This window comes from Vidua macroura, chromosome 6, assembly GCF_024509145.1.
Source record: "Vidua macroura isolate BioBank_ID:100142 chromosome 6, ASM2450914v1, whole genome shotgun sequence".
Taxonomy (NCBI): Eukaryota; Metazoa; Chordata; class Aves; order Passeriformes; family Viduidae; genus Vidua; species Vidua macroura.
This window is the reverse complement of record NC_071576.1, coordinates 36,251,735-36,264,674: the sequence shown is the minus strand read 5'-3', so window position 1 is coordinate 36,264,674 and position 12,940 is coordinate 36,251,735. Positions and strand designations below refer to the sequence as shown.

General features: G+C 34.2%; 1 protein-coding gene across 3 annotated transcripts in view; it reads right to left on the bottom strand.

The window, feature by feature from the left end:
• Positions 1–12,940, bottom strand: part of TTBK2 (tau tubulin kinase 2) — an 82,238-nt gene that overhangs the window by 50,003 nt on the left and 19,295 nt on the right. For all 3 annotated transcript variants that reach the window (XM_053979729.1, XM_053979731.1, XM_053979730.1), the window contains exons 2-4: positions 9,806–9,965; positions 6,578–6,725; positions 1,023–1,096 (exon numbers count right to left, since the gene is read on the bottom strand). In XM_053979729.1, coding sequence (XP_053835704.1) covers positions 1,023–1,096; positions 6,578–6,725; positions 9,806–9,874 — 291 coding nt within the window. In that variant the 5' untranslated portion in view covers positions 9,875–9,965. The remainder of the gene's footprint in view (positions 1–1,022; positions 1,097–6,577; positions 6,726–9,805; positions 9,966–12,940) is intronic.

Sequence of the window (12,940 nt, the reverse complement as noted above, 5' to 3'; positions counted from 1 at the left end):
ATAAAATTAAAAGGACATTTTCATTAAAAAATACTAATACCAAGATTCTCAAATACTGTAAAGGCTTCCTACTTCTTCTTTAGTTGTTCATGATTAACCATTAAATACTCTCAATACCTATTTTCACACTCAAGGGTAACACATCTCACCTAAATGTATTGACTGTATGTCCACAAGTATCTCCAACACTAAATTCAGAATTTGTTTTTGAAAATACCAACTTAGTACCTTTCTATTCCTAAAAACATGGAACAAACTAATCGTTATTAGAAGACCAGTACAAACACTATTACTTAAAATTGTATTTTTGTCACACCCAAAATAAGGCCACTGAGAAAATGCTCATGAAGACTTCTTCACATTCACTTCTTTAAGGAAAAGTACGTAATTTAATTACACGTTATATCAAACAGATGAAAAATATATTATGTAGGAAATGCAACCCCATGACATCACAGAACTGTGCTTCTTCTAAAATAACAGACAAACAACAGTAGGAACTAGAACACACTTTTTTCAGTATTCATATTCACCAGGATGGCAAAGGACATTAATCCCATAACTCTAAGTGCTAAGCACCTATTTTATCCCTTTTTAAATGAACAAGTCTTTTAGTAAAATGAAGTGTTTTCTTTTACTTACATAGGATAATTTTTCACTTTTATTAAAAAAGCCAACAAAATGCAGAGACTAATATAATACATTTTAGACTATTGTCAAGTGAAGACTTAAAAGGAATGTAAAATATCTCAGAAGACATCACAGTTCACTCTTCCAACAGTCAGGTCTTTCTCAGGATGCAAGCTTTCTCTTTTTTGAGAGAATTATGGAAAGGATATAAAAGAAAAAAATATAAGGATATGCTCAATTTACATTCATTTACTACAATGCAATTATGATCTTTGGCGGGTTTTTTTTGTTCGCTTGTTTAGCATGCTCTAAAATCTTACTGGTATTTTCATATACACTTGGCTAACAAACCTAACCACACAAGCAAACATTGAGCGCTTTGATACACTAACCTGCAACTGCATGACCACATAGTTAAATCTGTCATTCCGTCCACATCCTATGAATCTACAGACATGATCTTTTCCTAAGAGAAGAAGAAGCAAATTAGCCAATAATAATGAAATTTTGTTGTTTATTCCTGTAAATACCTAGGAAATTACTGAAAAATATGTAAAATAATAAATTAAGCCCCATGTAGTTCAGCAGCAATAAAACTAAAGTTAGTTCTACCTGCAATTAAAGAGAAGCTTTCTCCCATAACCACAGCTCTCACTCTTCCATAAGAAAACATGCATGATAATATGCCTAAATGTCCACAAATTTGAGGCATTTCAGATTGGAAAAGGTAATTTCTTACAAAGCTAATGGTTTGTAATAGACAATATTTCTAGCCAATATTCTTCTTTTCTATAAGCTGCGGATGCCGTGATGAAAGAAAACAGTAGTATTACTTGTGAGTTATGTTTTATACTAAAAAACTGTAGAGAATGTAATTCAACTAATCCAATTTATTAATATCTTTCTCTAGAACACAATCCTTGCTGTTTAGCAAAGATAAATTCAGCTCAGGTATACTGAAACAGAAAAAAAAAAAATCAGATTTTTGTTTAAGCTCATTTTCTTTAAAGCCTTCTCCTGTCCTAGAAGCAAACTGTGGAGAAGACAGGTCAGAAATAATCTCCTTACTATCCTGCAGTTGTAAATCAAAGCAGAATATTCCCCAGGTAAATACAGAGAAAAAGGCAAGCCAAAGGCTGCAGCTGGAAACAGAATGGGAGAACCTCTTGTCATTTTGGTACTAGTGTTCATTGACTTGGAGAAAAGCTGAGACCCCTTATGATCCCGTCTGCCCCATTCTATGACAGAACAGGGAACTGCAGGGTTAAAGCTCCTCAGGCCATTTACCTTTCTTTCTCACACCAATGGAAGCTACAGCCAACAGAAAGCTGATGATCTCAAGTGGTTGCTACAGATGTGTAAAATTTGTCACCTAATATTTATATCATGAATTTCTTTACCCTTAGGATTGCAAGAATGTCATCATCCCAAACCACGCCACTCATTACTGTTTTCAAAACACCATAATGTCTAGCTACAGATCTGAGGAGACCTTTTGCAGCTGCTGCACTTGTAGCTCCATCAAAGCTCTAAAACTTGACTCTACAGCTTCCAAATATTTTCAATTCACTTCACAGAAAAATGGCTGCCTGTTTCTTGCTTCCTCAGGAAGCTGCCTGCCACATCCAATTAAAACAGGAAGGTAGGCCCTTTTAAACAAAGAAAATCTTACAGGATTCAGCAAAATAATTTATTTTAAAAGAAATCTCTACATTTTCAAAATACATAAGTGCTAAACTTTAAGCATCACTTTTTCCTCCACTTTTTCCTTCCCTCCATTTGTTCAAGTAAGACAGGCAATGTTACAGACAGTATAATTTTATTAAGAAAAAGGATTAATAGCAAATTTATCAAGATGAAATTTTGTATATTCATTGCTGCAGTTTCCATTAATGAAGTCTCATCTCAAATATTTATGATTAATTTTAAAGCCACTTGTGGGTATTCTGAAGGAACATCTTCAGAGAAACATATATTAGTTAGATTTTATCTGACAAATTCAGTAAATGTCTAAAATTCAGTTTAGTCAGAGAAATCCCATTTTGACTGGTGCACCAACTCAGCTGGTGTGGTAAATTCCCTAGAAACTTTTTTATAAAACTGGGGAAAGAGGAAGGACAGAACTAGAGCCTGAATACCTTATTCAAACAGAATGATCCTCCACCACTCTAGTGGGGCTATACACACCTACTACAGCCTTTTCCTCAGCAGGAAAACAATATTTTCTTACACCTGTGAGCTACACTGTTGAGCTGCAGGGCAAGAAGATGATGTTAATAGGCTGCAGGGAACAACTCTGCCCTTGAAAAATCTCCTAGGGAGGGTGCTAAGCCTTTGTGCCATTCCCCAGGCTGCTGCAGTGTAGCACTACAGCAGTTTACAGCCTACACCAGACACAGCCCATCACTAAATTACGCTCCAGAGCTGTAAATGAGTGAGGGAGAAGTCTGTAAGGTTGTGTGAGACAGAAACCAACTGAGTGAGTCTCACTCTCACTGAGTGAGATGTGATAAATCTGTCTTCTCCCATCTGACTGTGGGAACAGATGGCCTAACAACATGGTTAAACAAAACAACCATCTGTTGCAGCAGATTTCTTTCTTTTAAAAAAAGCAAAAGTAAGGAACTTAAAGAGTTAAACAATATTCTGCAACAATAATTAGGAGACAGCAGGGAGAAAAAAATTAAGATGCAATTGATGACTAAGCTGTAATAAATGGCCGTATCAGTGAGCCTAGTCCTCCTTCATAATTAAGAGAGAAGTCATACAATTACTCACATATTCCAGCATGTTTTGCTAGCTCAAAAAGAACTTCTTTGAAGTTTTTCATTAGTCACTGCACCATATACAAAGTTACTACCTTTATATACTTCATTATACCACATAGTTATTACTCATTTTACACCCACAATAATGACCACACAGTTTTAATTTCAAAAGTTTCTGAAAGTAAAGAATGGTAAGAAATAGTGCATCCCTACACTTCTGCCAACAGTTATTCTCATCAGTTTCACAGTTTCTGTGAAATAAGGTTCTAATAATATACATACAATCAAAAGCAGGTTTATAACACTGAGAATGTGCCTAGGCCTAGTAGAGACTAGAAGAACACACCTGCTCTTCTAAAAGCCTGTTTCTTTGTAATATTCCACAAACTGTGCAATATCTTTTACAAATCAGATCCACGCATCAAGAAAATCTTTACCAACACTGCAAGCTCATTGTCTCTCATTACTAAGAGAGGAAACTTTTCAAATATTTGAAATAAAAAGGATTTTCATGACAATTCTTTTCCTTCTTCTCTATGCCCAACGTAACTACAACACCTTGCAAGAACAGAACCTAAGCCCTTTGGGAAAAGGAGAGTAATTATATATATACACATACATACATACACACACACCAAAAAGGGATAGAAAAACAAGATAAAAGTTGGTCTCAGAGGGCGGATGATAATACAAAGTTGTTACAAAAATATCCTAAAATAACTGTTTACAATATCACCTGGTCTGAATCTGCATGAAAAGAAAGTAATTGTCAAAAATAAGACTAATTTCTAAATAATAAAAAAGCATTTAAGAATAATAATTAAAAATCTTTAAGAAGCAATTATAAAGTTGCTTTCTATTCCCCATTCTCTCCACTTTTCTTCATTTACCCTATGCTTCAAATTTTTAGCTCTTCCATAATCAAATTTATTTACCTTTATGAAGGTAAAGAAATTAATGCAAATGGCTCCTAGGAGCAAAGATTTCCTGTAAAATATAAAATGCTCTCTACAATAACCTTATTTAATCCAAGTATGGATAAAAAAAGCTGCATGTAAAACTAAAGTACTGTATCTGTGCAAATTCTAAATCACAATATATGCAAAAGGTTCACTTGACCCATCTCTTCACAGTCTTTGCTTCACTGATCACCTACAACATTCCCTGTCTAAAACCAGAGGAGTAACAGTATTAAGTGTAAACTTCCACAACAGCGACTAGAGGTGACCTCTAGTTTTACTATCACCACCAACTTTTTTTTGGTGCAAGACAGCAACAAGATATCAAATGTAAGGAATAATACATTTAGATTGTTTTCTCACAGAAAGATTGTCAAAAGTGTTATTTCTAAAGATCTTGTATCAAATCTGGTTTTCAGTTATACAAAAGTTTCTATTTATTATTTGCTCAGAGAAATAATACTGAGAAAATAAGTAACAGAAATATTAATTTGGATTATATATTTTGTGGATTATTTGTCTCAATCAATATTTTGTTCATATGTTTCATTGTTCTGTTCTTTTTATTAGACGTTTCCCATGATTCAATAGAACCAAAGACTCTTCTGCAGGAAGACTTGGGCTGCTTGGAATTATAGTTTCCTAACTATTCCTCTGAGAGTGTAACTTCTGTAAGGCCCTATGGCAAATTTTCACACATAAATATTTTATTATTTCATCAATTTTTTTCCACAAGTATTTCAAAATATAAAGAAGTTTTGACTAAGAAAAAAATCCCCTTTTTAATATCTTAACTGAAAATCCACCATAGTATAATTTACAGTAGAAAGTTAAAATGCACTCCAGTTGCACAGTGCTATATAAGGTCATGTTTTCATAAATACATTGGCATTGTAGCGCTACCAAATTCCAGTGTTTTCTTTCACCTCTATTAATTTACTTATCATTTAGTTGTTTCACCTATACCACTTTAAAGACTCTGGGTTTTGTAAAATAGAATCAAGCTCATGTGTGCAGAAAAAAAACCCACCAACTCTTGGAAAAATTAATTCTGAATGTTTAAAAACTCCAGGAGTAACAAAGTATTTTTTCTTCAAAACTCACTGTCTTTAGGATAATTTCTTTCAAGAACGCTGACAAATGTTTTCCAAATTTACAATTGGCAATACTGAAATTTACTATTCATCTCTGGACTAGAAACTTTAAAATTCAAAGAAAATCTCCCTGCTCAGCTATTTAATACTAGATGTTTTAGTGAAATCCTTGAAACAGACAAAAGCGTAGGAACAGTTTGTTACCATCATAACATGTGACATGCTTGCCCTCTTAAATCTATAGAGGCTGTCAATTCCTGCTGCAGTGTGACCTTTACAGCACATTAGGCAGCACCATATGTCATGCAGACGTTGTTTTATTCAAAGTAAGAGTTTGGAAAAATTGGCCTGCTGACAGGAATGCATGTATTATTCAAAATCTTCCAGATTAAAAAAAATAATTTTTAAAGAAAAAGTCACTGTTTAAACTTTCTTTCTGTAATCTTGTGTTGTAAAAAGCAATGAAGAGAAGCCACTACATATTTCTCTGTATTGATAGCTTCATTAAAGTATCTAAAGGTACAGAAAGTGTGACTATTCAAACTCTGGTTCAAGGAATTGAAGCCTGGAAGTATTTCAGGATTTTACATGCCAGTAGTTTTCTAATACAAGTTACAGTACTTTAAAGTTGGGGCTTTTGCTCGTGGGGATTTTTTAAGTATGTTTCCTATTTCAATATCAGGATTCTCAGTAATACCTGCAAAGCAAAGAAAACAAATATTCTTAACACATATGCTATGTGAAGGACCCTCAAATACTCAATGCTACTTAGTACAGAAAAAAAAATCTTAGAAGAAAAATAAAAACAAGAATAACAACAAAGTCTAGAGCAAAAGACAAAGAGAAGATATGGATTCAGAATAAAGTCAATCTGAACCGAGATTTTTGCTGCAATTGAATTATTTTTGTTGTTATTTTTATTTTCATATCATCCCATTTCAAACAAAAGCTTCACTGTAGCAAAACTTTCAGAATCTGAAAGAGCTTCTATTCCACTTCTAATAATCATTTACCAAGAACATGCAGAATATAGGAAATATTTACTAAAAATATTACTATAATCACAATTATTTTTTAAAGAAGACACTGACATACTACTTCTCACATATCCACGGTGCAGCCCTACCTTGCAGCTTCTTCAACACAGCTACTTCCATTTTCAGCACTTGCTTTGGCTGCTGAGCTGATTCGACCTTCAGTGCAACATTTTCCCGAGTAAGCAAGTCCAGTGCATCGTAAATTTCTCCAAATCCTCCACCTCCTATTTTCCTCAACTATATTGGGGAAAAAGAAAGAACAAAAACATATTTTAAAGAGGGGAGAAGAAAGGAAATAAAACAGCAATACTTCTTTGTTTTGCCTGTCATACTGCAAATACTGTTGTATTACAGATAGATTTTAAAATAATAATTATATCCTTCAGTACATAAAAGAGCTACTGAATAATTGACCAAGGTATGGCTAACCACAGTTTGGAAGAGAAAACATCTGATTCCCATCTGCACTATTGTATATAGCATAATAGAAGAGTGCAGTAGTATTCCCAGCATGAATCTGGGCAGAGGCAGCATGCTGAATAAAGTCTTTCCTCAAATAGTCACACACATCCCAGAGATCTTCAAATACAAATGCACAGTGACATTTTTAAAATATGCCATCTTTTTCTCTTTTCAGAAATATGCACACTGAATAATAATAGTAAAAAGTTATGCAAGATTTTGGACTTCCTGAAAAGAGATAGTATTTTCTATTATATGGAGTGACTTAACACACAGCAGCTAAGCTAAATCATAAATTATTAAAAATGGCTAAGATTATCTTTGAATATACATCTCAAATGTTACTCACATTCACTTACAATTCACCAATATCACTCTTATTAACAGACAGACTCAAGAAACTTGCAGCAGTGAAAGTTTCATCTGTGCAAAAAGAGGTAAAAAGAATGCTCATGGCATACTAATTAGTTTGCACTACATTCAGAGCAAATATTAAAAGGTGTTTTTTTTTTCACTCTGCTTTAAGTGGTCACAGGGAACAGACACTTTGGTTTTCAATATCAAAAATGTCAATGTTGTTTCACAGAATGCCTCCCCTGGCTAACATTCTAAAGCTGCTAAAAGAGAAAAGGAGACAAAAAAGAATTTACCCTAAGACTAACATGGTTTTCTAAATGTCATCTGAAAACATACAGTTGCTACCATTATATGACTACACTGTATAAAATTTCATCTAAACTGCTCTAGAGAGCAGCAATATGCTGACCTATCTTCAGATTCTGAAAAGTAATCTAATGTCTCCTAATCAACACCATCAGACATTCGACTGAGCAGGAAATACATTTTTTAAAATAGCCTAGGCTCTATGAATGAAGAAGAAGATAACAGATAACACATGAATTTTAAGCATAGTACAAGCACACCAGTGAGAATGCATGGTGAAAAAGGTGGGAGGAAAAGGAAAGAGGTGACACAGCCATCTTCACCCTCTTACAAATGTAGTCACGTTTATCATCTAACTCCGTTTACCAGCTTTGAGAAATGGTGAGTCCACAAAAGACTGCCTTTGAAAGCATTGTTTCTCTGCATATGTGCTTAAAAGAAATTTAAAACAAACAAAACCACCACAGAAACAAAATAAACAGATCAATTTATACCCTCGGCTAAAGTACACCAGAATCATTAACATGCACCCAATAATTACACCACTCATTAGTTCCAGGCACAAATTAACCTCTCTTTGATTGTAGAAAAAAATACTTTCCATGTCCTTTGTCACTGAGTCACACACATTCAACAATGAGTCCTTATTTTCCTTGGGTATTTTCTTGCCAACATGCCTATAGAAGCTTTTCTTGTTGCTTTTCACATCCTTCACCAGTCACAACTGCCAGCTGAGCTCTGGCTTTCCCATATATTCATCACACAGGGGCAACATTTCCACAGTAATCTTGGGCAGCCCATCCCTGTTCCCACCTTCTGTTCACTTGCATTTTGCTTTCCAGTTCACACAGGTGGTGACCACTCAACCACACTGGTCTTCTGTCACATCTGCTCAACATCTTTTACGTTGATGAGGACCACATTGCCCTTATTTACACCTGCATTACAATTTCCCACTTTGTTCATTACTTTCAGCCTTCTCTTTTTGCATTCAGCATCTCACACCCCAAACTCTTTCTCTCCATTCTCTGTTCGACTTCTGTGCCTTTATATGTTTCCAGGCTAAAGCATACAATTTCCAACAAGTTTTATCTCAGTACCTTTGCTTACACTACTACACTGTTGAATGGCATTCTTATACATATGTAAAATCAATTATCACTACAAGCAAGTCTCTCCAAGTCGGGATTGTAATAAATGTTTCAAAGGCAAAAAAGAGACATGAGGAAAGGCATCAACAAAGGATAAAAGCAAATGCTAACAGACACCACTATTAGAAGAAGGGGGTTGTCGCTGGGGAAAAATATTTTATAATGTTTTTTTATGCTTACTTTTCAAAATATAATCACCCTAAATAATGTCTAGGTTAAAATTAAATTTAATGTCTAGGTTAAAATTAAATTTAAAACATTCATGTCCAAAAATTTTAGATAAGGTTTTCACAACTGCAATGAACAAGGTCAGAATCCATTGACAGCCTACTACACACACACAGATACTCTAAACGTTCTGTTGTGAACTGGCCTTTTTTTTTCCTTATTTTTTTATTCTAAGTAAAAAACCCAAAGTGATCAGAGGAATGGAGAAGGAACTACAAGAACTCAGCCTGTTTCTCCCAGCAAAAATAGCTTCAACTGGATACTATTTCCCTCAAGATGCAAATCAAGGATATGAACAGCAAAAGAGAAGAGAGCTATTTATGGCAAAACCAATGCTGGCACACAGTCAAATGAATACAAATCACCTGAGAATAAATCTATGCCATAAAATCCAACAAACAAAAGGAAGAACAGCAAGGTCCTGAAAGATCTTCCTATAAGGAGTAACATATCTCACAAGTCTACTAGTTTCAAGGGAGGGCATCTGATGATCTCCAAAACACTGATATAATCACTGGCTCATTGGGTTCAATATACTGACAGTACTCTTCCAGTTGTTCTTGGATCAGGCACTACATTGGGATTTAAGCGCTCTCCTTATCAGGAAAAAAAAAAAAAACACTTTACATTCTCATAACTTTTCTTTAAATTAGGGTAAGAGAAACAAGTAGTTTTAAAGCTCATTCACAATTTAATGTAAGTATTAAGCAAAATATATCTCACAAGAATTTTCAAATTAATTTCAAAGCACAGACCACTTCTTTCTAAAAACATGTCTCAAAGAAGATAGAGAATTGCAGAAGGCATACTCACCACCTTCCATCTTTCTTTGACCAGTATTCCCACACTGAGGATGTCAGGCTGATCCCCTCCTCCACTCATTGCAACCTCCTGAGGTGATGGAGCTGCTATGCAAAGTTTGCGTCAGTAGAAACCATCCAGATCCCAGGAATGGCTTCCATTTAACCAGTCACTGCAGAAACAGAGCAGAACTCAGTGATTAACAGAATAACAAGAAATACAGCAAAAGTTGTGTTTCTCACTCAACACCTTAACTAGTTTTTGTACCCCACAGTGACTAACGTTGAAATTTTAGTCAAACAGTTTCCAGTACAGAAAAAAATTCAAGGACAGCCTTCCTTAATTTTCCAACTTGCTCTCTGCCAAATCTCCAATACCAATCTCAATATAGAACTAATGAACTTAAACATTTTCAGACGTATATTCCACAAGCAGTTTCAAATTGCTGCAAGGTATAATTACATTTAAACTTAATTTTAATAATTCCTTTTAAAATTAGTAATTAATTAAATAATCTAATTAATAATTTATTAAATAATTGTTTAATTAATTTATGGTACTATATAACATTAAAATAATATTAACCAAAAATTACTGTGTTAAAAATAGATACTTAAATTTCAGTTGCCATGCATACAGACTACTTCACATTTTACAATGTGCTTCACATAGCTAGGATTATTTCTGATTAAATACATCTAAAGTATAATTATCTTGGGCTATAAACAGCTGTCTTTGGTAAGGAAAAAACCCTGTCTTTGGTAATTTTGACAGTTTAATTTTTTTAATTTTCTGGTTTTAGCAATCATTGCTGAATTGGATTATAGATAGCATTATAAAAAATTGTACTTTGGAGATTAGCATATCCGTAATGGCTCCCATCAGCAACTACTACAACCAATTAAAAGCTTATTTCAATTCTTTGAGCTCTTCTAGAACTGTGCTTATTGTTTCACTGGTGTAATTAAACAAATGTAACTCTTTGCATAAGCCTTCTTATGCAAAGAGACAATACTCTTTGCAAAAAGTATATTTGCTTTAGGTTATTTCTCTGGCTTTCAAAATAGCATAACTGCAAGTGAACAATGCTTCTCTCCCTGAATCAACAAACAAATGATAAGCAAAATTGGTAAAAACATTCTGATTTAAATCAGCAGTATGGCCTACCACGTGGCTAACTGCCAGTCTTTACTGGGACTAAATCATGCTTTTTAAGTAAACACTCCGCTGCTTCAACAACCTGGCTTTTTAAGACACACATTTGTTTGACACAACAGTAACTGTAGGTTTTTTCCATGTTCTTTGCTATTTGTTTTTCGTATTATATTTACGCCTTTTTGCTTCAATTGGACATTACGACAGTTGAACCAACTCCAGATAAAACAGACCCCTCTGGAGAAACATAAATCTGGATTAGCTGAGGATCCAAATTTACATCCAATGAGAGTGGATTACGTGCCTGTAAAGGAGTGTTCATTCAGAATGCACAGCCTAAATTGGTTTAATTCAAACGAATTAAGGGAAACCAAATTAAGATTGTGTATTGTGAGTAACAGCATCCATCCTGCAATTTAATCAATTCAAATTCTACCAGTGATAGTTAATTCTCCCCTGCAGATAAGGTCAAAATTCTAAAAAGAACTAGAGCCATTTATGTGAACCCCTTAACATTACTAACCATGGATCACACTCACTGTACTTTCTAACAGAATTATCATAACAGAGTCAGGAACAAAGACGAAACAAAAACCCACTAATGAAGGGGAAAAGGTATATTTCCAAAATTACATGCTTAAAGCACATACAGTGGCTTTTCCCCTTTTCCCCATTTTAACTCAAATGTTTGCTTCTCTTTCCACCACCTGCCATCAAAACATGGGTTGGTCTTGACAAATGAATTGTTCACTTCTATACTGGAACTTCAAAAGGGTTTATATCTTCCTGATATTTGCTTAAAACAAATAATGGTGAAATGATTCATCTCACCAGAGCAAAATCTAAAATCACAAGTAAAATTTTTGCTGAAGCTTTCAAACATGAGCAAAATTCATCACCTGTAGGAAAAATAGATGCTTTATTAAATCAAAGATATGACAGTTCAGAGTTTTTTGTTAATTCTGCTATCAGCCTTGAGTTGATTCCTGATTTGATACTTAACTTTTTCTTTTTTTAATACATTTAAATTTACAATTTATAGTCACAGCTCTGACAAGTATTTCTGAAAGCTATTAATTTGTGGATTCTTGAGCAGACTAACAGAACATCCGCAACTGGCCCAGAATGCAAAGGTCCAACATATACATTCAAAGAAAAACCCTGTATTTTAAGAATTGTTGTACAAGTCTATTACTGTGTGTCATATCTGCATGGCCAGGGTAACAAAATCTTAATTTATACACAATTCCTCAATCCTATTCTAATACACTAATTCCTTGTTAAATCCTAGATCATTACAAAGCAACCATATCTATTCTGTATCATCAAAACCAGGTACTCAAAGCAATAAAGCACCAGGACCCATTGAACAGTCATGTATGGGAGGAAAAAGTTCTCTCATGAGCCTCTGAAGACAAAGTACTAAGCTTCTCCTGAAGCTTAATAATCAACTGCAAGCATTACAAACATGCTGAAGTCAAATTGAAGAATCTTCATTTTTTCCAAGACTTCAAGTAAAACAGAAGGATTCAGTGACAAATTTCAAGGCCAGAAGGCTTGAAATTGGTCCAAACCTTTATCTGATTGGACTACTTCATAACTTCAAACCCTTTCAGTGAATTAGCACACACTAATATGTAAGACTCCAAACATTCTTCACTGCTAATATGTTCCAGTATGTTTCTTTCCTCACAATAAACATAACTTGCTTTGTTTCAAGATTTAATACATTTAATTTTAACGTTTTACCACACAATTTGGTTATAGTTTTGGTAACCAAATTCCATTTCCAGTAATTTCACTTCATTTAAACATCTAAACATACTTTTTTTAACTTCCTGTAAATTAATACATTTAGCTTTAAGCCTTCCTTCACAGCCAGGGTCTTTTGTATGGTCCTCCTTCAAAACCCCTCTCCTTGCTCCACATTTTTCTTGTGGTATGAACAGCAACATTGAGTTAGACATCCACACTGAATTAGACCCTATAATA